Source organism: Leucopleurus acutus, assembly GCF_964270905.1.
Source record: "Leucopleurus acutus genome assembly, chromosome: 7".
NCBI lineage: Eukaryota > Metazoa > Chordata > Mammalia > Artiodactyla > Delphinidae > Leucopleurus > Leucopleurus acutus.
Window position 1 is genome coordinate 105,353,924 of NC_139150.1, and position 27,167 is coordinate 105,381,090.

A 27,167-nucleotide genomic window follows, 5' to 3' on the forward strand; every position below is an offset into this window, starting at 1 on the left:
AATTCATCCCCAGGAGTGAAGCAATTTTTCCTCTTCAATTCTCAAAACACGAAGGATGTGATACACCCTGCTTTCTGCACATAGGAGTTACTCCCCTGCATCTTCCGAGGGAAGGTTCCCTCCTTGTCTCCGGGGGCCCTACACCCAGCCTTCTAGGAAGGGGGGCCACCCTCACAGACTCCAGTGTTGTTCACCCTACAACTCTCCTTCTAAGGAAAGCACCTGCAGTGATTCCAGGGGCTCACCTTGCCCGTTCTGAGAGGGCTACCCCCAGAAAACCCAAGACGGTTTCCTGGAACCTTCTTTTAAAGGAGGGGGGATCACAAATGTAATTGCTGGTCAGACAACCCACTGTACTATGAATGGGGTATTTTAGTTGTTACTGAAATAATTGATGTCCATTCACTGTTAAAAATGTGTCATGAGAAAGCGGCTTCTGAATGAAGAGCAAGGAACTGACTGTAGTTCAATACAGTCTCAACTCATTTGTCCTTGATTATATAATGGTAAATAGTTCCCATTCATTTCATCAGGTGATATTGTAGGGATGTTACCTGGATGTGGCTCCTGACCCACACAATCTTCAGTTTCTGGCATTTCCTGTTGTGTAATCACCTGCTTTTGTCCACTTAGAGCGTCAGCCTGAAAAGAAATGCACGCAAAGTACAAGGGTGGAGGTGGGAGGGGTAGACTGCAGAAATTGTAAATACAAAGCAAAAAACCAAAAATAACGTGTAATTTTGCTTACGCTTTGTCTCCCCAGGTAGATCCCAAGCTTCTAAAGGGTGGTGGCCATTCTAATTTATTTTCAAATCCATCACAACAGCTAATTCACTACACATTGGTTTAAATATGACAAAAATCCATGTTTGACTATTGGTTTTCAACAGTAGTTGTATCCGTAGAACTTTAAACTGAAAAGACTGAGATCTTTAAGGCAACTCACTCTGAAAAGAGAGTAAACCTCTAGTGACCAGACCCTTGAAGGTGAAGTTATATAGCTTTGCTGCTTTGGGAGACATCGGCACCCCCATCAGGTAACCCTTGAACTCCTTTGCCAGTGATGTCGAGTCCCAGGAGGTCTCAGCAAGTGTCTGGGAGTTGGATGGAATATTTGATACTCCTGGGGCCCCCTGGAGTTGCCCTGAGTGGGGGAGGAGAGGTGCAACAACTAGGGTCTCTGGATTTTCCTCACCAGCCCACCCAACACTTCAATCAGGAAGACACCCCTACTGGGGGCTACGAGAAGCTCCGCCTCATGGAGCACCTGCGGGTGGCGGGGTGGGCGGACAGAAGGAGAAGCCCCTCCAAAAGAAGGGCCAGATCCAACCTGTCTCTAGTCCCGGGCACACAGGGTTGGGCACAGAGGGAGAAGTGGGTCTGTAAAGGCTCAGAACAGTGGGCCCTGCTCCCCTGGAGTTTCTTTGTCCCCACACGTTGAGGAGAATCTGAGGGACACAAGTTGGGCGGCATCTGTGCTTCTTCTCCACTTCTGATGTTGCTATTTGGATCACTCAGCCGCGTAATTCAAAAGCAGAGAGTCACCAGCCCTTCTGAAATATGCAAAAGCCCACCTGACCTGTCAACCCCGACTAGACCCACAGGCCGTTGGTTGTGGAGACGGTGCCTCGTTTACATATTACCCCCAAACGAAGATCACCACTCATCAGTCGAAAGAGCCCCTTACTCTTAGTTTGCATCATGGGTATCAAACCAAACAAATGGATTCTGTACTTGCTGGGTTTTTGTTGAATGTGGGGTGAACCGTACTATGTACAAGGTCCTGAGCCTTCACTAGAGCTCCTCATATCTCCGTTCTTCCTCTCGAGGCTCCCTCTCGGACCACCCCAAACTCCTAGCGGTCCTCCGAGGCAGGGAATCCAAGAAGAAACGTGCTTCTGTGTAGGGTACCCTTCCCCTCTTCTTCCTGGTGGATTCCTACTCTTTCTTCAAGATCTTGTTTGAGTATTTCCTCTGTGCAGCAGTGTCCTGATTCCCATTCATTCCCTTCTTGTGTCACCACTGCTCCAAGGACATCTGTGCTATGATGCTTGCTATGCTTCCTTTATGTCTCTTCCTCTTTACTGAACCGTGAGCTATTTCAGGTCATGGTGCATTGATTTCAATGCTGCATTTCTATCATGAAGTGCAATGTCTGACAATAATGCTGGATGACTGAATGAAGGAAATAGTGGTGGGAAGCTTTTGATGAGATTCTATACCAAAGGATGTTTTAAAATCAAATTCATTTTGATAGGACTGCTCCACAGAAACTGAGAATGCTTAGCTTGAGGAAGGGAAGACACAGGCAAAGGCAGAAGCCAGGGAGAGGACTTCGTAGTGGTCTTCAAATACTTGACCTTAGAGCTGCATATAAGAGACGGACGATGCATGTTTCCAGTGGTCCCAAGCAGGGAGAACTAGATCCACTAGGTGTAAAGTATGAGAAAGCACATTTATGCTGAACATTCTCTGGTGGTCAGAGTTGTCCAAAATGGAATGTAACAAATTTTCTGCCCCAGAGTCTAAACCTTTACTGATACAGCAACCTAATAATAGCATTGGACTAGATGGATTTTAAGGCTTCTTTAAATCCCAAGATGCTGTGTTCTTGCTTGAAATGGTCACCAGTAAAGCTGGTGGTGGGAGGGCTCTACGAGGTCACTAAAATTCATGAGAGTTTCCTGATTGGAAATGCTGAGTTAGAAATGCTAAACCACATCAAAACCTAGGCGAGTTAGGAGGAAAAAATATGGTAACGTCATCAATAACTTTAGATGAGGAACTGGGAATTGCCCCTCAGAAAGAGATCTGTTGTTTTCTGAAGACAGCAGCTCCATGAGCCATAGTCACACAGAATATTAGGCATCATATCACAGTGGGCACTGGAAACAAAACAACATGTGTGGTCCTCCCAGGGGACAGATCCACTGTAGACCTTCAGGACAGCTTATTCTGCTAGTCAAATGCCAGGAACAGTTAGAGAAGCCGGATGAAGCCCCAGAGAACTAACAAGTTGATAAGTGTTACCACCATTTGAACACTGAGATTAAGGCCCTTCAATCCAAGACGGAAGAGGGCCTGGAGTACAAGCAGACATGTTCGCCAAATTCTAGACTATGGGCAGTTTTGGGCTCCCCAGGGTCACAGGACTTTACTGATTAAATCAACAGTGCACAGTGGCCAGCAAGGGTTATTGGCATGTAACTGTCTGGGGTTAGATTGAGTTTAGCTGCTTGCAATGCAGACACCAAACCATGAGCCTCCCACTATAAAGCATCTATGGTACCAGTATAGGAGTAATGTGTGACCCCTAACTGAAATTTGGGGAAGCTGGAAATTATTTGAGTTGTGGTTGTGGTGAATTCTGCTTCATTTGTTCCTTCTGCCAATGTTCCAACACGGGCAGAAAGGGCCCATTTGATTGATAAACGCAGACACCGGAAAATGGAAAGGGATCGTTTACTAAAAGGCTGAAGAGGCAGAATGAAATAAATGCCAAGCACTTACAAAGGAAAACCTATAGACAAACATATCAATTAATAGGAGATAGTGTGGTATAGCCCCTCAGTGTATAGCCATTGAGTTAAACTAAATGATATGGTGGGAAGGGCATTAAGCTTGAAATCAGGTGTGGCAGTTTCCAGTTCGGGCTTTGCCGAAATCAAAGGCGTCATGGGACTTGAGACCCATCGTTGTACCACCCTGGGCCTTAGCTTTCCCATCTATAAATTGAACTAGTCCTTAAGGTGCGAATGTTCTCTGATTTAGCTGGGAGCCAAAAGGATTAAGTTCTTATTTTGAAACGTCGCTTGCCATGGAAACCAAGATTGTACCAATAACTAGGGCTCCTGTGTCATCAAAAGCAGCACAGCTGAGATTATGGTCATTTCAGGTTCATTTTGCTTTGAAGAGCAAAAGACCCATAGTCCTTCCTCAAATGACGTTGGGCTCCACTTTCCACCAAAGAGAGGTAGCAACGATGGTATATTTTGTGAGAATTTATTTCTGTAGAGAAGCAGTTGAAAATGTCCTAATGCATTGCTCACACGGGCAAGCTTTTTATGTGTGGTTTATTTCACTTGTATTTCAACTGTGTGGTTAACAGTTACGTTTTTCTCTTAGTACTTATTTACATTTGTGTGCACTGAGCCTAAGAATAGCATCTTTTAAATGAGACTCTCTGCATATTTATCTAAATGTGGGAAGGGTGCACAGAACCAGTTTCCTGTCAAATAATTGTGACTATTGACACTTTTTCTTGCTTCTCTTGCTCTCCTTTCCTTCTGTTTGTGTTTGCTTACTGCCTTTTTTCTTAAGAGAACATAACAGAGGTGACACAAATGCCATGGTCACTCCTATACTAGAACAGCTTCATGCAGTGGAATTAAATAATGCTCTTGAGCCCCCTTCTACAGATTTGGACACTGAGGCCCAGAGAGGGGAAGGGACTTGTCCAAGGTGACGTAGTGAGTCCAAGTTCCGTGTTCTCTTCGTTCCACCAAGCAGCCTCTAAGTGGTACTATTTAAACAAAGTCTCCGGAGCTTAAGAGTAGGAGAATGAGGGAAAAGTGCCCACAAATGAGGGGCTCCCTCTAATGCATGATGAAGGCATTCGGGGAGTGAAGGCTGTTGAGTAGCAGGGAGAGTGGGAACTTGATAAAAATTGTGCTTAGGGGCTCCAGCTGAAGCTACTGTCTGCAAATTCTTCAATGCCCTCAGAAGAAAACAAGCCAGACTGTGTGCGGGGTGTGTGCGTGTGTGGTGAGGTGGGGGACGAGTAGTACATTTCACTGCCTTCAGTCCGTGTCCGAGGCAAACTGCATGTGTTTATTAAGAATGACAAGCGTCCAGGTTTCTTCTCCTCCTTTAGTCAGAATCTCATCCCACCTTCCGTTGCTCCCCATTAACCCCTCCCGACATGATTCTTGTTTTCCTTTCATTTCTGTCCCCTACCCGCCATCCCAAGGTAACACTGATAGGAAAAAATTAAAATGCTTCAATTAGCAAAGTTCCTTGAAGGGGCATTTTGATCATTAACATTGGTTTATGCCCTACTTTTAACAAATGTGGGAAGTGCTCAGTGCTTAGTAAACACTGAATAAATATTTGTTGAATGAATGAAGCGTGTCATTAATAATGGCAGGAATTATATTCATTCATTCAATAAATATCTGTTGAGTGTCGACTGTGTGCCAGGCACTGTTATAGGTGTTGGGGACACATCAGGGAAGAAAATGGGCAAGGTGTGCCCACGCCCAGAGCTTATATTCCAGACTGGGAGTGGTGTAGTGGGAAGTACTCAGGTTTTGGAGTTAGAATGCCTGGATTTGGAGATCCTGCTCTGGTATTTCAATGTAACACTGAACAAATCACTTAATCTCTCTGAGCCTCAGTTTATCCACGTATAAAATGAGAATTAAAAATACTTATGTCTGGAGTTCATCGTGGGGACTAAATGTGACATTGCATGCATAGTTGGTCTACAGACACTTACACATCTGTACAGATGTTATTGTCTTTCAGAATATTTGGTGAAGACAGTTAAACACGAAATCAGTACTAATAGTTACCAAGGCAAAGTCTATCTATTTTGGGGGGAACAGATGCCACCTTAATGATAAACTGACACCCCCATTCTTGTCCCCATTGACCAGTCGCCTTGAAGGTTCTATGCACTTGGTAGAGTCTTGTACCCTTCTCACAGGGAGGTAGCTGAAGAAGGAAATAAGGGCAAGGAGGAGATTCTTAATAAAATGATGGAATGTTGATGACGTTTAGGATTTATCTCCTTTCTGTTTTTAAATCTTAAATACCTTTGGTGTTGGCAAAATTTCCTAGCCACTTTATTGGACATTGCACTGCTCTTCCAGACTAGGTACATTCCAAAGGAACCATTTAAACACGTTAGCTTAGAGGCAGAATTGAAACAAGGGCCTTCAAACCCCCAAAGGAAAAGAGTTCTGTTTTGAGCATTAATGCATCAGCAAACGTGTGCAACATTAGAAGCACAGCCATGGGAGGCAGATACAGTAGAGAAGGCATTGGGGTGACATGCCTCCAACCTTCTCCCCCAGGCGAATAGGTCAGTAAAATAAGCAGATATTTTCATTACATACTTTATCAGATTCTAAGGAAATGAACTTGAATCCTCTCATATTGTTTCCTCAAACTTGCCAAAGTTAATGAGACTTTTAACTCTGTAATCTTCCTCCCTAAACCCATAACGCCAGTCTAATCCTGAGAAAAAAAGGACAACTCTCAATGGAGGTGAGCCCTACAGAATGTCTGACCAGGACTCCTCAAAACTGTCAAGGTCATCAAAAACAATGTCACAGGCAAGAGGAGCCTAAGGAGACATGACAACTAAATGTGATATGGTGTCTTGGATGGGATCCTAAAACAGAAAAAGGACATTAGGTAACAGCTAAGAAAATCTGAATAAAGATAGCCTTTAGTTAATAATAATATTATAAATGTTGGTTCATTCATTATAATAAATGCATCATACGAATGTAAGATAAGAGGGGAAACTGGGTGTGGGTTCTATGGGAACTCTCTGTACTATCGTCTCAAATCTTCTATAAATCTAAAGCTATTTTTTTAAGCAACCATAAGTTACAGCATAAATTGCATAAGAGAAACAACTTACCAGACGTCACTTTTTCTGCTTCAGCTCCAGGATTCCAGAAAGAAGACAGTGGCAGCTTCTTTGCCTTGGTCTCGGTATGTGGAACCAGCCGGGATATAGAGCCCTTTGTAGCCACAGTCACAAAGCCACATTTACCAATAAGCAGAAGTGAAACTAATTTGTCATCTGAGGGCTATTTATGATGACTTCCCCCCTCAGAAATTGATTCATGCTATTTGCCTCTTTCATTTAAACTTAAATTGTATGTGAACTGGGGCTCTTATCTTCTTTCTTCTCTGCCCTATCCCTACAGGTTAGTCATTTCTCCCTTCCAAATAGATTGCAGGAGCCATCCTGCAGCATTCTTTCTTTGAGGATGAGAATTATTCAGATGGATCTGACTTACATGAGCAAGAGAGGAAAAATGCCCCCGTCCCAAGAGAGACAAAGTACTCATTTCCCTCTCCCCGCCCCCTGCCAAATACAAGACAACTGGAAGAGATGGATAATATGAGATGATGAAGATAAACTGATTCTTGATACACAATCTTGAAATTTACCGAAACCCATACAACATTGGATTGTTTGATTGTAGAAATGTCATATAGTTTTAAATAACTCTTTCTGGAACTTAAATTTTACATCCGTATTTAAAAAACAAAACAGAAAAACAAGGATTTTTAAAACGCTGTCCAGGAGAAGAAAGCAGAACCTACTCCACGTTGCTATATCTGACAACCCAAAAAATCACATCAAGTACAGGGGAAAAGTATGTTTTTTAACCTTCAGCTTCAGGTAGTGTTTGACCCTCAAAGACAGAGTCAGTCATTACTAGGATAACCCTCGGTAACTGTAGGTATGTTTTTAGTCCAAAGTGGGGATTCAGAAAGCAAAAAGGTCAAAAAGAATGTGGTCTTAAAAATTGCTTTGAACTTTTAGCAAGATGGCTGCCTTATCCATAAGAAAACCATAGAAATACCAATATAAAGTTCAAAACAAAGAAAATCAGCGTGAATAACATCGTTAGTGTTGGATCTACTTATCTCTGGGCAAAATCATACCTTATATTCATGACATATGTGCTGAGCTCTCCCTCTGCTGGCTGTTTCTCTGCTTCAACAGGTAACTGTATTCTTAATCAGAGGTGCTACTAAAGTACCTTATAACTGACATTAATTTTGGTCCTTTTTTTTATATATAAATTTATTTATTTATTTATGGCTGCGTTGGGTCTTCGTTGCTGTGCGCGGGTGCCTGGGTCCTTGACACCTGCTGGTGGACATCCGAACGCTAAGTCCTGAATGCTCGGTTAGAAGTTTGGGCAAACTACCAGGCTGAATTTTCATTGAACTCACTGGAACCCCTGACGCAATTGAAAGAGAACTTCCACAGAGCCCCACCATCACACCCAACCACCTCTCAGGATCAGCATCACCTGCTCCGCCTTCCAGCCTGTAAACAGATGAACTACCTAGGCATGTGCCCATCAAAAGCTAATCCCTCCTCATGTGCACCAGATCCCACCCCCTCTCTCCAACCGCAGGACGAGGTAATTTCCCCTCTTCGTTCATCAGATTTTCACTCTCCACTGGATTATTCCCATCGGCACACAGACATGCTGTTATTTATTCCATTTTAACAAACACTCCCTCTGACCCCGGTTTCCCTGCCAGCTACTGTCGCATTTCTCTGTATTTTATGGCGAACCCCCTCAAGAGTTGTGTCTAAACTTACTGTCTCAAATCTCTCTCCTTTCAATCATCAACCCACTCCAGTCAAGCCTTCACTTCTACCATTCTGTGAAACTGTTCTTGTGAAAGTCCCCGGTGACCCTAGTTAATTTTCAGCTCTCCTCTTTTCTTGACCCATCAGCCGCATTTTACCCAGTGGATCACTCCCTCCTCCTTAACACGCTTTTTCCACTCGGCTTCCAGGAACCACACTTGCCTAGTTTTCTTCCCAACCTCCCTGGAGACACCTCCTCAGCCTTCTTTTCTAGTTACTTCTCTTTCCTGATAATAGAATGCCCCCGAGCTTAATCTTTGGTTGCTTTCTTTTCCACGTTCACCCAGTTTCATGGCTTTAAATATCACCTATATGCCCACAACTCTCACTTGATTATCTCCAGCCCCAATCTTTTTCGTGTCTTACTGCTCACTAGGCATCCCAAACCCAATGCGTCCAAATTAAGCCCCCCACACTCCCCTCCCGCCAAACCCCACTCCACCTACAATCTTCCCCATTTCAGCTCAGGGCAACTACACGGTTCCAGTCCTTCAGTCCAAAAGCTTCCGTGTCACCCGTGACGTTGATGCCTTTCTCCCACATACCACATCTGGCTGTCGGGAAGTCTTGTTGAAATCTTCCAAGCGTATTCAGAATCGGAACACGTCTCACTGCCTCCACTGCTTACTACGCTGATTCAAGTCATAATCCTCCCTGGCCTCGTTCAGCGGTTCCCAAACTTTGCTGCATTTTGAAATCACCCAAGGATCTTAAAAAATACTAATGCCTGGCTGCCACCCCCTTGAGAGTTTGATTTAATTGGTTTGGGATGTGACCTGGGCACCAGGATTTTTTCACTTCTCTCCAGGTGATTCTCATGTGCATCAAAGTTTGGGAATCCCCGGCATAGGTATGCTAACAGCCACCTAACTGATCTCCCTACTTCTACCCTTCCTCCCTACAGTCCATTCTCAACACAGCAAATAGAGGTACTTTTAAATTATAAATCAGATTATATCCCTGCTAAAAACTCTCCAATGTCTCCTCGTGTGCCAAGTAAAAGGCAAAGGCTTTACACTGGCCTACAAGGTCTTACATGAGTTGCAGTGTCCCCCACTGTACCCCATCACTTCTCTGACCTCTGTTACACTTCCCCTGGTTCACTGCTCAACTGACAGCGGCTTCCTTACTTTCCTTGCATACACCAGGCATCCTCTCTCCCTAGGACCGTTGCTCTAAGTGTTCCCTCTGTCTGAAATACTCTTCCCCCAGATATCTGCATATCAAATATTAGCTCAAATATCACATTTCCAATTATAAGTTAAAATCTACAAATGTACTACCCACCTCTTTCTCTTGTGTGAGGTAAAGGAGTGATGAGGTAGAGGATGGTGTCTTCATTTTAAGGAAGATTGGGGAAAGAACAGAACTGAAGTAAAAGCAGAGTTCCTTTTGGGACATGTTAAGTTTCCGATAGATATCAGACATGCAGATCTAACAAGATGTCAAATAGGGAAGAAGTTGGAGTTGGACTATAAAAATGGGAGAAGGCAGATGGTGTTTAAAAGCTCTGGTACTCTGGGGATCCCGTTGGGGAAGACAAGGCTGAGAAGTGACCCCTCTGGTACACCAATATTTTGAGAAGATATACAGCAGGATTGAGAAAAAGCAGAAGAAAAACTCAGAGCGTGGAGGGTCCTATCATAAAAGACTTCCTAAGTAGCTAACTTATGTCACTTGGTACTAGGATGACAATAAGAACACATAAATGCTACTGAATTTGTCCTGCTGGGCAGTCACAAAAGACCAGGACAGTTTCAGTGTCATGGTGAGGTCAAAGACTTGGAGGTACCTCAGTTCTAGTGGAAAGTAAGGAATTGGAACAGCACAGATTCCTGTCTTTGTTAACGAGCGGCGTTCTTAATTTCTGGTCCATGAACAAAGGAGATCATGGATGGGTTTCAGGAAAACATGATTCCAAGTCCTGCCTGCAAACACTACAAAACTTCGTGCGTGTGTGCGTTTTTCTGGAGAGACCTCCAGAGCTTTCATGATGGTTACTGATAACGCGCCATTCATCTGAGACCAGGGGGATCCATTGGCGTCAGAGCCTGAACCTCAGATCGTTACTTGATTCCTGCGTGGTCCCTTCCAGGCTCTGAATCTAGTTTCCCGCGATCCCCACTCACGTTCCCGCCCAGCCACCCTGGACGCAACGCACCCTGGGCTCCTCCACCTTTATTTAGAGACCACCCACATCCCCCCTCTTATCTAGGTTTCCTGGCACAGCCTCTGTCCATAAGCTCTGTCCTGTCGCTGTGCTGCCCAGATCGCGGTTTCTAATGCCCAAGCTGCCCTTAGGGGACCCTACAGCCCTTAGACTCCAGCCTGCCTCGCCCGGGCCGCGGCTTTGCCCCGCCTCCTGGAGCTCTGCGAGCAGCTGCAGGGAAGCTGGGCGGACCCTTGCGCGCGCTGTCTTCTGGGAACAGCTTTACGATATATTGATCGTCGTTTTACGACAGGACACGGTTACTTTGTGGCTGTCAATTTTACCAGAGGCCCGAGTGGGTAGCGCTACATTGTCTGGGGTGGCGTCTGCTACGACAACGGAGAGATGAGGCAGAAGCGGAAAGGTGCGAAAGGGAGGGGGAACGGGGCGGTGGTAGGGAAGGGGCGAACCCCGGGCCCTCAGATGCTGAAGCCAGTTTTTCCCGCGGGAATCCGCTACCTTGTCCAGTCTCCCCAGCCACCTGTGGTCCGTCTGTGGCCTCCAGCCCCCTGCTTTCTCCTTTCACCTGTTGTGTTTTTTGAACCAACTTATCTTTACTCTTCCTTTTTGGCAGTCACTTGGTGTCTTTTGCATAAAGGACAAAAGCTCTAGTCCGAGGTATACCCTCCAAGAAGTTAACGTGGTCGGTGGATTTAACACGTTCTCGGACTCTTAATTTGCTAAGATTCGTTTTACGACACATTTCACGTGTTTTTTTATCTGAGATTGTTTTAAAGCTCAAAGCTAAAAAAAGAAAAAGAAAACCACTGAATTATTCTTGGATTCTGTGGGGGCAGTTAGGCAGCCATTCCCATTTGTATTACCTCCTGAGTTAGCGTGGAGCAATTCCACCTTTAGTTTTTCAGCCGAATGGAGTCAAACTTCAAGTATTTTTTCACAGGTGCTAGTGTTATCTCGAAGCTCAATTGAGCAGTCGGTCTAATAATAGTGATGGGTATGATAACTATGGCTGCCATCTGTTGAGCCTTTGCTAATAATTCTTAGGCTGATATCGTCGCCTTTTCACAAATGAAGAAGCCGAGATTAAGAGTTCAGTAAGTTTCTTAGCCCAGAACTGGTTTGTCAGGCTGTCTCTATGAACCCCAAAAACATAAAATTAAAAAAAAAAATCTGTTCTTTAATCACTGTGCCTCTTGGCATCAACTGCTCCAAGTGTTCAAATTACCTTCAGTTGTTTTGTGGCATCAAATTCTACATGCCCCTAATTGATTACTCATCTTCTCCCTCTAACTTGCTCCTCCATCTCCAGCTTTAACCTTTTGACTTCATTTATCACCAAGTCCTGTTAGTTCTTACAGAAATTGCTTCTTGAAATAGTTTATTCCTCATCATTCTAGCTACCATCTCCCTAACCCACCTTCATTAAGAACTGATATTTGAATAATACTTTGGCTTTCATATATACATTATTTTTGTTGATTCTTACTGAATCTTGTGAAAGATATGTACGGATAATCCTAATTCTGCAGACAAGGAAATGGGAGCTCAGAAGCCATTCATCTTCCCATTATCACACAGCCAGTAGGGTTTGGAAGCTAGGGACTGAGTCTGTCATCCAAGTTTTTTACTGTAAATCTGTTTTGTTTTGTTTTTTAACAGTGTTGCCTTTCAAGAGCCTTTTACTTAGTATCCAGAGGATGTGTATTCTTTTCATCTTCTGAATCATTTTTTGTATCCTCTTTTTCTTTAGTATATTTTGTATACAGTTGACCCTTGAACAATGGAGGGGGGTGGTTGGGGGCACTGACCCCTACACAGTTGAAATTGAGTGTTGCTATCTCTGCCTGAAAAACAAAGGAATTGATAAATGACTCACCAAAGGGCAGGAAGCTGAAACAGTTTGGATAGAATCAGGACTCAGATCCTCAAACACAAACTTTTCCGCACACTTAGTTAATTTAAGGATCTGTAAAATAAAAATACAGGTACTGTATTTATTTGAAAAAAATCTGCATATAAGTAGACTTGTGCAGTTCAAGCCAGTGTTCAAGGATCAATCTGTACTTATTTTCTTTCAACACTACTTTCATCTTTTTACTCCCAAACTTGAGAACATATAATTCTCCACTGTGTATTGCATCCTATTTAAATGCCTTTGCCTTGTAGCCAGTGATCTGTTCTTACTGAACCCTGTCAAAAAGCCTCTATTCTAGTTAGGCAGTACTCCTGCACATAAAGATGATCGGTAACTCCTATACCTAACATTGTTCCTTCTGGATTGCCCTCTGTTTCGCTTGTCCAGATCCTGCCCTTTAAAGATCCCTGTGTGATTTCCTCCATGAAGCCTTTTCTTACTAATTTACTTCTCTGATTAATTCTTGATATACTCAAGGGCTATACAAGTGTTTTAAAAATCTTTATCTTCACGCATACATACCTCGTTTTATTGCACTTAGCTTTAGTGTGCTTCACAGATGCTGTGTTTTTTACAAATTGAAGGTTTGTAGCAACCCGTTTGAGCAAGTCTATCAGCTCCATTTTTCCAACAGCGTTTTTGCTCACTTCATGTCTCTCATTTTGGTAATTCCCGCAATATTTCAAACTTTTTCATTATTGTTATGTTTATTACGGTGATCAGTGATCTTTGATGTTACTCTTGTAATTGTTTTGGGGCCCCACAAATTGCCACATAAGACGATGAACTTAATTGATAAATGCTGTGTGTGTTCTGACTGCTCTACCTGTTGACCATTTCCCCATCTCTCTCCCTCCCCTCAGGCCTCCCTATTAAGACACAGCGATATTGAAATGAGGCCAATTAGTAACCCTACAGTGGCTTCTAAGGGTTCAAGTAAAAGGAACAGTCGTACATCTCTCACTTTAAATCAATAGCTAGAAATGATTAAGCTTAGTGAGGAAGGCATGTCGAAAACTGAGGTAGGCTGAATGCTAGGCCTCTTACACCAGTTAGCCAAGTTGTGAACACAAAGTTCTTGAAGGAAATTGAAGATTATACTGTATTGGACACATGAATGATAAGAAAGCAAAACAGCCTTATTGCTGATATGGAGAAGGTTTTAGTAACCTGCATAGAAGATCAACCAGCCACAACATTTCCTTAAGCCAAAGCCTAATCCAGAACAAGGCCCTAACTTTAATTCTTTGAAGGCTGAGAGAGTTGAGGAAGCTGCAGAAGAAAAGTTTGAAGCTAGCAGGGGCCGGTTCATGATGTTTAAGGAAAGAAGCCATCTCCATAGCATAAAAATGCAAGGCAAAGCCCCAGGTGCTGATGGAGAAGCTGCAGCAAGTTATCCAGAGGGTCTAGCTAAGATAATTAGTGAAGGTGGCTGCACTAAACAACAGATTTTCAATGTAGACAAAACAGCCTTATATTGGAAGAAGATGCCATCTGGACTTTCATAACTAGAGAGAAGTCAGTGCCTGGCTTCAAAGCCTCAGAGGACAGGCTGACTCTCTTGTTAGGGGCTAATGCAGCTGGTGACTTTTAAGTTGAAGCTAATGTTCATTTAACCATTCTGAATTATGCTGAATCTACTCTGCCTGTGCTCTCTAAATGGAACAAAGCCTGGATGGCAGCCCATCTGTTTCCAACATGGTTTACTGATTATTTTAACCCCACTGTTGAGAGCAGATTGCTTTCAAAATATTACTGCTCATTGTTAATGTACCTAGTCACCCAAGAGCTCTGATGGAGACGTACAAGATTAACGTTTTCATGCCTGCTGACACAACATCCATTGTGCAGCCTGATCAAGGAGTCATTTCGACTCTCAAGTGTTATTATTTAAGAAATAACATTTTGTAAGGCTATAGCTGCCATAGATAGTGATTCCTCTGATGGACCTGGGCAAAGTCAATTGAAAACCTACTTGGAAAAGATTCACCATTCTAAATGCCATTAAGAACATTCATGATTCATGGGAAGAGGTCAAAATATCAACATTAATAGGAATTTGAAAGAAGTTGATTCCAGCCCTCATGGATGACTTTGAGGGGTTTAAGACTTGAGTGGAGGAAGTAGCTGCAGATGTGGTGGAAACAGAAATAGAATTGAAAGTGGAGCCTGAAGATGGGACCGAACTGCCACAATCTCACGATGAAACAAATGGATGAGGAGTTGCTTCTTACGGATGAGCAAAGAAAGTGGTTTTTTGGGATGGAATCTACTCCTGGTGAAGATGCTGCGAAGATTGTTGAAACTACAATTAAAAATGTAGACTATTAGGTTAAACCTAGTTGATACAGCAGCACTAGGGTTTGAGAGGATTGACTCCAGTTTTGAAAGTTCTGTGGGTACAATGCTGTCAATCAGCATTGCCTGCTACAGAGAAATCGTTCATGAAAGGAAGAGGCAATGGATGAGGCACACTTCACTGTGGTCTTATTTTAAGAAATCGCCACGGCCACCCAGCCTTCGGCAGCCACCACCCTGATCAGTTTGGTAGCTAACATCGAGGCAGGACTCGCCACCAGCAAAAAGATTATGATTTGCTGAAGGCTCAGATGATGGTTAGCATTGTTTAGCAATAAGGTATTTTTTAATTAAGGTATTTTTTTAAGGCATAATGCTCTTGCACACTTAACAGACTGCAGTACAGTGTAAACATAACTTTTATATGCACTGGGAAACCAAAAACATTCGTGTGACTTGCTTTATTGCAGTATTTATTGTGATGGTCTGGAACCGAACCTGCAGTATCTCTGAGGTCTGCCTGTATTTTTATCACCCGAATCACCTTTTCTCCAAATTCTTATGCCGAACTTCAGCATATAAACAGATGAAAGCCCAGCGGCTTTGGTTGAAATGGAGAAAGAGACCCTCCCTCTTCCTCCCTTCCTCCTTTATCTTAATCACCACCAGCCTGACCTGTTACATGGCCCCTCAGGCACCTTTGTAGAACTCTGAAGGGCTGAGTTACATGGTTTAGAAAGCACTTAAGCCTCTGACTATAGATGGACTTCTTTTTCTCTCAGATTGTTTTGTATGTGTTAGCTTTACCTCATTAAATTAGATGTGGCTTGGTACAGTGGTTAAAAGCATGTAAGTTGCGGAGAAAAGACCTGGATTTGAGTCTTAACTATGCCATTTACAATTATGTCTTAACGAGCCTTAACTTTTCACATCTGTGAAATGTGGTAACAATACCTACCTTCCAGTGTTGTGAGGTTTCAAATGAGATAAATGAAAGGGCTCCATGAGCGCCGGGGCTTTCTCATCTGTGTTTCTCTCCGATGATATCATTATCTTTGCACACCAGCTTTCTCTGCAGGCAGGAGGCAGGCTTGCTAGGAGCTCCCAAGCTGAAATCTCACAACTTTTTATCACTGGAGAGGGGCTGGTGTCTTTTGCCTTGAGAAAAAGAGCTCAGATTTGCCGGACCTGGATAGGTGCCCATCCTTGAACCAGTCAGCCTTAACTGGGGGGATGGGGTCATGTAAGAACATGTCAGCTTCTGCTGTTGCCTTTTAGAGGAGAAGGGCGGCCTCAGTTGCCAGGAGAATGTTGCGATGGCGGACAGACTATATTTTACAGATGTGTTAAGATCCCTAGGCACGCACAGACCCATGTCTTTGTATTTCAAAATAGTACTACATTGCTTTGTTTTTCAAAATAGTATTAACATTACTTCTGCGGATACCTGGGTTTGAGTTTCAACTTCACCCCTTGGTAGCATTTTTATGGGACAGCCAAATATTCTTGTTCCGTCTACCTCACTGTGTTCTGAGAGTCAGATGAAATAATGCATCTAAATGTAATTATCAATCTGGAGATAAAGGGAAGCTACTTTAACTACTTTGGTCCTTTCCTGTGTGATTAGGTTCTTTTTTCTTCATGTTTGTCTCTACTCTTTCCTGCATCTATCATTCTTGAGGTGTATATGCTTCTAAAGTGAACTCTTCCCATATATAGGTGAAGCCAGGTTGGTTTTATAACTAAAGATATAAAATATATGATCAAATTGTAAACAACAGTGTCTTGTGTACTTGAGCTATCATTTTGACATGATTGGAATGATTTTGGAAGACAAACTCCTAATAAATACGAAAACCTTTACTGAATAATATGATTTTTTTAGTGTCAAATATTATCCTTTCAGGAGATCTCAGCCCTGCTGAGCTGATGATGCTGACCATAGGAGATGTTATTAAACAACTAATTGAAGCCCACGAACAGGGGAAAGACATCGATCTAAATAAGTAAGTGGATCTATAAAAAAGAAGGTAATCTTGTTCTTGGGTAGTAGATCTCTTTTATGAAATTATCAAATACTACTGGTTCTATCTATGTTTCATGTTTTAGTTGAGAATTTAGCTTTCTGCCCTGGCCTATAGATTATTTATGGAAAAATTGCCTTGTAGCCTTATAATACTAATAGTTTCTAACATTCCTTGGGCGCTTACGGTATTCCCGTCACTGTTAGTAGTACGTTATGTGTATTGGCTCAGCTGATCCTCTTAAACACTATATGAGGTAGGTATTTACCTCATTTGACAGATGGGTCCTCTTAGACAGAGAAAGGTTAAATAATTTGTTCAGGAGTAAATAACGTGATTGGCAGAGCTGGGATTTAGAATCAGGTCGTCCATCTCCAGAGCCCAGGCGCTGTCCTTCTGTGCCATCTCACTTCACATCCTTCCTCTCTTCCCGGTCGTCTCAGAGAGGTGGTAGCTCTCTTCCAGGGAAGCCCTCTCTTTGGGACCTTTGATCAAATCCAACCTTTCCCTACTTCAGAACCTCCTGGACACGTTCATCCACTTCCTCTCCACCACATGTTCAGCTTTGACTTGGCCACATCCTCAAATAAGAGTGGTTTTTCCTCTCTGCATGTATTTATTTACTATATATTTGTGATACAGATCTGCTGTAGTGAAAGGGTTCTCCCCCCATCCCCAGGTCGTCAATGGTCTAGTCATTACGCACATGACCTTATTTTGGACTCTGTCTTCTGTTACTTGAGATACTACAATGTTATACCCCTTCCTTGGAACATTGTGCTTGATAAACATTTGCTAAGGAATAAATTAATAACTATTCTTTTATACCATGAAGACATTATATTTTATTGGTTTTTCTACCATGTGTTTAGCAGTGGGGTTTTTTTCCTCATCTTTGTTGGCTATACCCCTAATTATACAAATCTTTTGTTTCTCATGAACATTCCTACTTCTTGTATATCTTTGTCATTCTCTTTAATTTAGCACATCTAAAGCTAAAGCTAGCATCTTCTTTAAAACCAGCCCCTACTCAGATGTCTCTTTGCCTAATTGTTTTAACCTTCACCCAGGTTTGAAACTCTAGTGTCATCTTTGAATCTTTTCCCTTAGGTCCACTTAGAGTCAAAATTTTGCCTACTGTTTCTTCATTATAACTCTTTCTTGTTCACCACCAACTTCCTCTTCCATTCCTTTTTAAACTTAAGTCTGGACTCCTGCAGTAGTTTATGCTTTCAGTTCTTTTTACTGTCTTGCTGGATTAATTTTCCTTCGTCATCTCCCTGTGCGGGAACTTTCAGCACATTGCCAGTGCTTGTGGAATTAAACGCAGATTCCTCAGCCCATTATGTAAGGCCTCTCGGTGTGGCTTCAACTTACTTTTCCAACTTTTTAAACTTCTGTATCTTCATATTGAAAACCTTCTGCTTTCTGTTAAGTTGGTCTACTCATATTTCTTAAAATCTGTACTATCCTGTTTTTGCATCTTCACATAATAAGCCAGCCTTGGTGGCTCTCGGTGTCATCTCTGTGTCTTTATTGCCTGTCTGAAGCCTGTCTTTTTTCTGTGCCCATTTTCTTTGAATATCTCCCCAGCACACACTGAGTTCCTCTCTTGAGCTCTGGAATCATTCATTGTTGTGTGTGTGTTTTATTATTGATACATATGTTTTTATTACTTGTAGATTTATTTTTGTGCATGCCTGTCTGCAAACATGCGAACATAGAGCACGAAACAGCTATGCCTTACACCTCCTGACGTACCAAGTACTTAGGTAGTCTCTTGTACCTATCAGGTACTCAGTAACCATTTGTTGAAATGATTTGAACACCCCATAATACTTCTAGATGGATTAAAGTGAGAAGATAAAGTGATTATTAGGATTTGGTTAGCAGCCACAAAGAAAAGAAAAATTTCTAAATTATAGAGGAAAGCGAGGAATTATTAGTTGGAATAAAGGTTACTTCTGGGGGTTAGGGATAGGGTTACGGTCAGGAAGGGGCAAACGGGTCTTCTGAAGTGCTGATCATATTCTCTTTCTTGGAATGTGGTTACAAGAGTGATTGTTTTATAATTGTTAGAGTATATTTATATGTATCTTTATATAATATTTATATGTATCTTTATATAATATTTTGAATTAGAAACTAAGTTTTAAAACTTTTAAAGCTTTAAAAATTTATCTATTTTATTTCCTATTTGGTTCCACGTAGCTTTGCTTTGAATTGTTTTGTTTTGTGTTGTTGGCCTGAGGCAGTGCTTTGCAACCAGGCATGACCATCCCCACCCCCAAGTCATTTGGCAATGTCTGGAGACATTTTTGGTTGTTACAGCGGGAAGAGGTGCCCGTGGGTAGAGGCCAAGGATGCTGCTAAACCTCCTACGATGTACTGAACAGTCCCCCACAACAGAATTAATCTGATCCCAAACGTAGTGGTGTGGAAGCTGAGAAAATGGTAGAATCCTTCGAAGCTGGAGCACTACTTTGAACGAGACCTACACTGTATCACTGTCCTGGGCCTCCGCCCTGTAGTCATCTGGTTTTCTTTGTGGTACTCTGGAGAAGAGGAAGTCATGAATTTTGTTCTAGTTCCCTGATCATTACAAATGTTAAAACCACTGTTGTCATCTGGTGAAAGGAGTTGATGATGTTATTTATAGGTTATCCTTTTGGTAGCTTGTCCTGGAAATATTGTGATCTTGATAATGCTAGATGCTTTATTTTCAGGGTGAAAACCAGGACAGCTGCCAAATATGGCCTTTCAGCACAGCCCCGCCTGGTGGATATCATTGCTGCAGTCCCACCTCAGTATCGAAAGGTCTTGGTCCCCAAGTTAAAGGCAAAACCCATCAGAACTGCCAGTGGGGTGAGTGATTCAATTCATCAAAGATTGATTGTGTATCTGTTCCACCACAGATCCCTGCCTCCATGTAACACCCAGGTAGTGAGGTGGAAGTGGGGGATTTGGACTAATAAAATCCATATGCTATGGTGTGTGCTGGAGTGGAGACACGTGCAGAATGCTAGGAGGGCACAGGGGAAAAGGTCACTGTTCTTAGAGGAGTAGATGATGTTTTGATTTTTGGTGTCTTTAAAAGTATAGCTAGATGCTTGGTGACTATCATAAGATGACCAATATTGTCGGCCATCTTAAGCTTGTGGCTTATAAGACTGATACTTATAAAAGGTATTTTGAAAAGTTAAATTGATAGTGCAAAGTCATTTTGTTAATATATATGGTAATTGTGAAACAGTTGACACCATAGAGAGTGATATGGGAGTCCAGAGGACAGAGATGTCCCTGCAGTAAAAGGGACTAGGGAAAGCCCAAGAGGAAGCGTGGAGCTTGACTAACATATAAATGGCACCCATACAAGCAGAGAAGAGCAGGTTCAAAGAGTAATGGGAGCAAGGACCCAGGAACTAGGGCACAGAGGTAGAGATGATGTAAGAGGTGTGTGTGCAGGGAACCACGAGTGTACCAGACTCACTGGGGCTGACAATTCATTTTGGAAAGCCGCAGGACATTGGGGTGAAGAGTTAGCGTGGGATCCACTTGTAAAAGATCTTAAATGTCCTGCAAAATAGCCAGATAATAGGAAACTGAAAGATTTTTGAGAAGGGGAGTGATGGGAACCAGATAGATTTTCAGAAAATTAATTTGCATACAAGTTGTAGGGTAGCTTGGAGCCAAAAGGACCAGTTGGGATACTCTTGGTTTGACCTAGGTGTGAAGTGTTAAGAGCCTGAATCAAGGTAGGGCCTCCAGGATAAAAAGGATGAGTGTGAAAGACATGAGGGAAGAATTGATAGTATTTAGACCCTCTTAAAACATGGTACCCAGAAGCGAATGCTGTGTTCCTGATGTGATCTAAGAAGTTCAGTCTGTTCTTTGGATGGGGATATTGTACTTCTAGTAAATGCAGCTTATAATGACTTGCTGGGTAGCCGTATCTCCTGGATCATATATTTGTGACTAATTAAACCCCAGACCGTTCACACAGAGTGTACCACCTATCCTAGTCTATTCTCCTTTGAACTTAAGTGTTTGGGGTTTGTTTGTTTGTACCTAGTATAAAAGACTCTTTCAGAAAAACGAATTAGGTCCAAACCCCTCACCTCCCATTCTCCCCTGACTGTTCCCCCAGGGCAACCACTTTTAGGTCTTAGCTGATTTCTTGGCATTTACTTCCATATCCCTAAATAACGTGCTTTATGGGTGAGTCTTGGATTTTCAGTTTTCAGCATTGTGTGTGGGCTTGCTACCATGGAGACAAAGGTTTAGCAATGTTTCAACCTGACAAATGCACTTGGCTTTCATAATTCCATTCTCTCTGTCTTCTTCCTACCTCGGATCATTTCTTTCTTTGACAGCTACTCTTGTTCTGCTTCCCTCTAAAAATTGATTTTTCTGTGGTCCTGGGCCAACTGCTTTTAGTGCCATACATGCTTTCTTTGGTGATCTCATCCATTGATGTTTTTAAGTATTGCCATATGCTGACTCATAGCTCCAACTTCTCCCCAAGCTTCACATCCATGTCGGATTGCCTGTTAGACATTTCTCCTTTGACTGCCTGTAAGTATATCCTTAAGTGTAGCATAACCAAAACCTCAGACTTGCTCACCCATCTTCCTTGTCCACCTTAGCTAACGGTGCCCCCGTCCACTCAGTTTCTAAAAGATGCGAAATGCATTGTCCATTCCTACCACCACTGGGAGGAACGTTTTGGCCTTTATTATTTCTTGTTTAGATTGTTTTACTCATTTCCTAATGGGCCTACTTTGTCTTACCTGCACCAAATCCATTTTCTGCAGTATCACCAGAGTGACTATTAAAAATATCAAATGAACACAGCTGATTGTCATTCCCTAGCTGCTATGCATCCTAACCTCTTTGCTTTTTAAAAAATTTATTTTACTGAAGTATAGTTGATTTACAATGTTGTGTTAATTTCTACTGTATGACAAATGTATGATTAAGTTATACACATATATACATTTTTCATATTCTTTTCCAGTATGGTTTATCACAGGATATTGAATATAGTTCCCTGTGCTATACAGTAAGACCTTGCTGTTTATCCATTCTATATATAATTGCATCTACTAATCCCAAAATCCCAATCCATCCTTCCCCCACCATGTCTCCCTCTTGGCAACCACAAGTCTGTTCTCTGTGTCTGTGAGTCTGCTTCTGTTTTGTAGATAAGTTCATTTGCGTCATATTTTAGATTTCACATATATGCAATATCATATATTTATCTGTCTCTTTCTGACTGACTTAGTGTTATAATCTCCAGGTCCATCCATGTTGCTGCAAATGGCATTATTTCATTATTTTTTATGGCTAATATTCTGCTGTTTATATGTACCACATCTTCTTTATGCATTCATCTGTTGATGGACATTTAGGTCGTTTCCATGTCTTGGCTGTTGTAAATAGTGCTGCAATGAACATTGGAGTGCATGTATCTCTTTGAATTATAGTTTTCTCCAGATATATGCCCACTAACCTCCATGCTTTTACTTCTGCTGTTACTGTAGTGCTTTATATTTTTGTATAGAGCAGCTTTAGGCTTACAGAAAAATTGAGCAGAAAGCACAGAGAGTTCCCATATACTTCCTCTCCCCCTTCCCCAGGTTGCCCTACTATTAATACCTTGCATTGGTTTGACACATTTGTTATAATTGATGAACCAATATTGCTATCTTCTTATTAACCAAAGCCTGTAGTTTACACTGGGGCACTCACAGTGTTGTACATTCTGTCGGTTTTACCAAATGCATAATTTCACGTATCCATCGTTACAGTATCATATGGAATAGTTTCACTGTCCTAAAACTCCCCTCATCATTTCCTGTTTCATACCTCTCACAACTACTGATCTATTTACTGTTTCTGTAGTTTTGCCTTTCCTAGAATGGTATATAGTTGGAATCAGCGTGTTTTGTAGCCTTTTCATATTGGCTTCTGTTACTTTGCAGTGGGCATTTAAGGTTATGCCATGTCCTATTAGTGGCTTGATAGCTCATTTCTTTTTAGCACTGAATAATATTCCATTGTCTGAGTGTGCCACGATTTGTTTATCCACACACCTATTGAAGGACATCTTGGTTGCTTCCAATTTTTGGCAATTGTAATGGACAAAGCTGCGATAAACATTTGTTTGAAAGTTTTTGCATACTCAAAAGTTTTCAAACTCATTTGGGTAAATAAATACCTAGGAGCATGATTGCTGGATCATATGGTCAGACTACGTTTAGCTTTGTTAGAAATTGCCAAACTGTCTTCCAAGGTGGCTGCACTGTTTTGCATTCCATCAACAGTAAATGAGAGTTCTTATTGCTCCACAAGCTCATCAGCATTTGGTGTTGTCAGTGCTCTGGATTTTGGCCATTCTGTTAGGTATGTAGTGATATCTCATTGCTTTAATTTGCAATTCCTGAATGACATACGATGTTGAGTATCTTCTCATATACTTATTTTGCCTTCAGTGCATCCTCTTTGGCGAAGTGTCTCTTCAGATCTTTTGCCCTATTCCTAATTGGGTTGTTTGGGTTTTTTATTGTGAAGTTTTAAGGATTTTTTTTTAATAGTTAAGATACATGTCTTTTATCAGACATGTGTTTTGTAAATATTTTCTCCCAGTCTGTGGCATACCTTTTTAGTATACTTAAGTCTATGATCCATTTTGAGTCTGTTTGTATTTGAGTTTTTGTTCGTTTTGTTGGTTTTTTTGCTTTGAAAATCCTGATTTTTATTATTCAGAGTAGTATCATTACTCATTGCAACAGTAGTGACCATATGTTGCCCACCTGTTACATACCAGCCACTGCACTGGTGTGTTTTCTAATTTAATCCTCAAAACTGTTTTGAGGGTAGGTAGTATTGTCTTCATTTTACAAAACAGGAAAATACACAGTAAGAGGCAGAGAAAAGATTCAAAGGTTCATCTCTCTGGCTGACTCCAAAGTCATAGCTTTTTCTACCTTATCAGTAACCTTTAAGCTGTATTCTACAAAACTACAGGATCCGTATAAGTGTTTTAGGAGCTACTGTGGGGAATAATAGGGAAGCCGTGGGAGCCGGCCCCATCTCTACTTCACCCAGGGCTGTTGCTTTTCTCTCTTCTGTAAGTTGATGTTCTAAGTAAAACATTACTTGAAGGGAGAGTTCAGCCACTTAAAAAATGCTTGAAAACTCCTGCACATTGCTTCCCTGGTCCCCACGTCCCTCTGCCTTCTTAGCTTAGTTAACTCTTACTCAGCATGGCTGTCAACCCCTTAGGAAGGCTTCCCTGACGCCCCCGGTCAGGGCTAATTAATCCCCTTCTTTGGGCATCCCTAATATTTTCTTTTATCACATGCTTCTTACCATGTGGTTTTGAAATAACCTATTTTTCTATGTCCTCCTCCCCTGCTAGCTTGTATGATTTCAGAGGACAGAGGCAGTGCATTAATATTTTTGTAGTCTTAGGGCCCACCTGCTCTGTGTAGATCAGAACCTGGCCTATATTGTAGGCCCTCAATAAAAGATTGGGAAATTAGACTGACCTCATCAGTGGTATACATATACCACTGGTGTCTCATTTTAAATACAAACATTTGTTTGAAAATCTAAGTTTTTAATTCAGATTTGCAAAATTATTATTATTATTTTTTTGTGTGGTACGCGGGTCTCTCACTGTTGTGGCCTCTCCCGTTGCGGAGCGCAGGCTCAGCGGCCATGGCTCACGGGCCCAGCTGCTCTGCAGCATGTGGGATCTTCCCGGACCGGGGCACGAAACCGTGTCTCCTGCATCGGCAGGCGGACTCTCAACCACTGCACCACCAGGGAAGCCCTTGATTTGCAAAAGTATTTATTTTGGAGTTTCTCTAGATCACTAATGATTTAAGTTCAATTTTAATCATTTTTATTATTAAAAAATAATCACAGACTTACAGAAAAGTTGAAAATCCACTACAAAGAACACTTTATCCCTGAGCCATTTGAGAGTAAGTTGCAAAGCCAATGGCTTTGAATACTTTAGTGTGTACTTCCTAGAAACAAGAACATTTTCTTACATCACCACAATACAGCCATCAAAATCAGAAATTTAACACTGATACATTATCATCATCTAGTCCTCAGACCTCATTCAAGTTTCTAATGGTGTGTCAGTAATGACCTACAGGACCCAGTTCAGAATCACATGCTGTGTTTAGTTGTCATGGCTTTTCAGTCTGGACACTTCCTCTGTCTTTCCTTTACTTCATTACCTTAACACTTTTGAAGATTTCAGGCAAGTTGTTTTGTATCATCTCCCTCAATTTGGTTTAATCAGATGTGTCCTCATAATTAGATTCGGGTTTGCATCTCTGGCAGGAACATCACAGAAGTGATACTGTGTTCTTATTATATCCTGTCAGGTGGTGCATAGTTTGTTGTCCTGTCACTGATGTTGTCTTTGATCAAGGTGATGTCTGCTAGGCATCCCCTTTGTAAAGTTATTCTTTTCCACTTTGTAATTAAGAAGTTTTGTGTGGTGAAGTACTTTTTTTAATTTTAATTAATTTATTTATTTATTTTTGGCTGTTGTTGGGTCTTCATTTCTGTGCGAGGGCTTTCTCCAGTTGCGGCGAGCGGGGGCCACTCTTCATCGCGGTGCGCGGGTCTCTCACTGTCGTGGCCTCTCTTGTTGTGGAGCACAAGCTCCAGATGTGCAGGCTCAGCAGTTGTGGCTCACGGGCCCAGTTGCTCCGTGGCATGTGGGACCCTCCCAGACCAGGGCTCGAACCCGTGTCCCCTGCATCAGCAGGCAGGCTCTCAACCACTGCGCCACCAGGGAAGCCCAGTGAAGTACTTTGAAACCATGCAAATATCCTGTTCCTTATCAGATTTCCAGTTTCCTCATTCATTTGTGTGACTGGATTAAATGGTTTCCTGTTTGGTGGGTTATAATCTGTTCCATCATTATTTATTTTGATGTACAAATTTTCCCAGTTTTGACCAGTAGGAGCCCTTTCAAGCTGCTTTCTGTTCCTTTTTTAAATGTCCCCATCATTCTTTGGGCAGTTTCTAGCTTTCAGTCGTAATAAAATGTTCCAAGCTCATCTTGTACTTTCTTTACCCCAGCCCTGGAATCAGCTGTTTCTCCAAGGAACCCTGGTTTCTTTTAGTGGAGAAGAATATTTAGAAACAAAGATCTGAGTGCTAGATGTGCTCAATGCCATTAGGGTGTTGCTGCTCCCAGACCCTCTCCGTGGACCAAACTAGGAAATATTATGTACATACGTGCACACACATATACATAAAACATTTGCATCTATATTTGTGTGTGTGTGTGTGTGTGTGTATGTATGTACTGTGAGTCCACAACAGTACCTTTGATTTCATCCAACCCACAGAGTTCATTCTAGTTCTCTCCCTTTGCATATTTTAACTTTCTTCTCTGAGGTACCGCCTCACACCGGTGAGAATGGCCATGATTAAAAAGTCATTACAAATAACAGATGCTGGAGAGGGGGTGGAGAAAAAGGAGCCCTCCTACATTGTTGGTGGGAATGTAAATTGTGCAGCTGCTATGGCAAACAGTATGGAAGTTCCTCAGAAAACTAAAAATAGAGTTGCCATATGATCCAGCAATCCCACTCCTGGGTATGTATCTGGGTAAAACTATTGATATAATTCAAAAAGATACATGCACCCCTATGTTCATAGCAGCCAAGACATGGACACAACCTGAATGTCCATTGACAGATGAATGGATAAAGAAGATGTAGTACATATATACAAAGGAATACTACTCAGCCATAAAAAAGAATGAAATAACGTCATTTACAGCAACATGGTAAGTAAAGTAAGTCAGAAAAAGAAACACAAATACCATATGATATCACTTATGTGGAATCTAAAATATGATACAAATGAACATATCTACAAAACAGAAACAGACTCACAGACATAGAGAACAGACTTGTGGTTGCCATGGGGGAGCAGGGTTGGGGAGGAATGGATTGGGAGTTTGGGGCTAGCAGATGTAAACTATTTTATATAGGATGGATAAACAACAAGGCCCTACTGTATAGCACAGGGAACTATATTCAATATCCTATGATAAACCATATGGAAGAGAATATGAAAAAGAATGTATATATGTGTATAACTGAATCCGTTTTTTGTAGACAGAAATTAACACATCGTAAATCAACTGTACTTCAATAAAATAAATTTAAAAAATCATAACTTTCTTCTCTGACAGTAAGAAATCTGGCTTGCATTCATCTTAGTGTATACCCTTATTTGACCAGCTGCCCCCATATGTAACTGATTGTCTAACTCTGCCATCACGTCCTTCTCAAGCAG

At 41.8% G+C, this 27,167-nt stretch overlaps 2 protein-coding genes across 2 annotated transcripts in view; one reads left to right on the forward strand and one right to left on the reverse strand.

Annotated features, from left to right (window-relative positions):
• NUGGC (nuclear GTPase, germinal center associated) overlaps window positions 1–597 on the reverse strand; it is a gene marked incomplete at both ends in the record, with an annotated part of 41,016 nt that extends 40,419 nt beyond the window's left edge. Inside the window, one exon of the mRNA XM_082842365.1 lies at window positions 555–597. Coding sequence (XP_082698491.1) covers window positions 555–597 — 43 coding nt within the window. The remainder of the gene's footprint in view (window positions 1–554) is intronic.
• Window positions 598–10,880: 10,283 nt separating this feature from the next.
• The window catches only part of ELP3 (elongator acetyltransferase complex subunit 3), a 111,333-nt gene continuing 95,046 nt past the window's right edge, over window positions 10,881–27,167 (forward strand). The window contains exons 1-3 of the mRNA XM_082843287.1: window positions 10,881–10,989; window positions 16,706–16,805; window positions 19,550–19,688. Of these exons, the coding sequence (XP_082699413.1) occupies window positions 10,971–10,989; window positions 16,706–16,805; window positions 19,550–19,688 (258 nt within the window). The 5' untranslated portion in view covers window positions 10,881–10,970. The remainder of the gene's footprint in view (window positions 10,990–16,705; window positions 16,806–19,549; window positions 19,689–27,167) is intronic.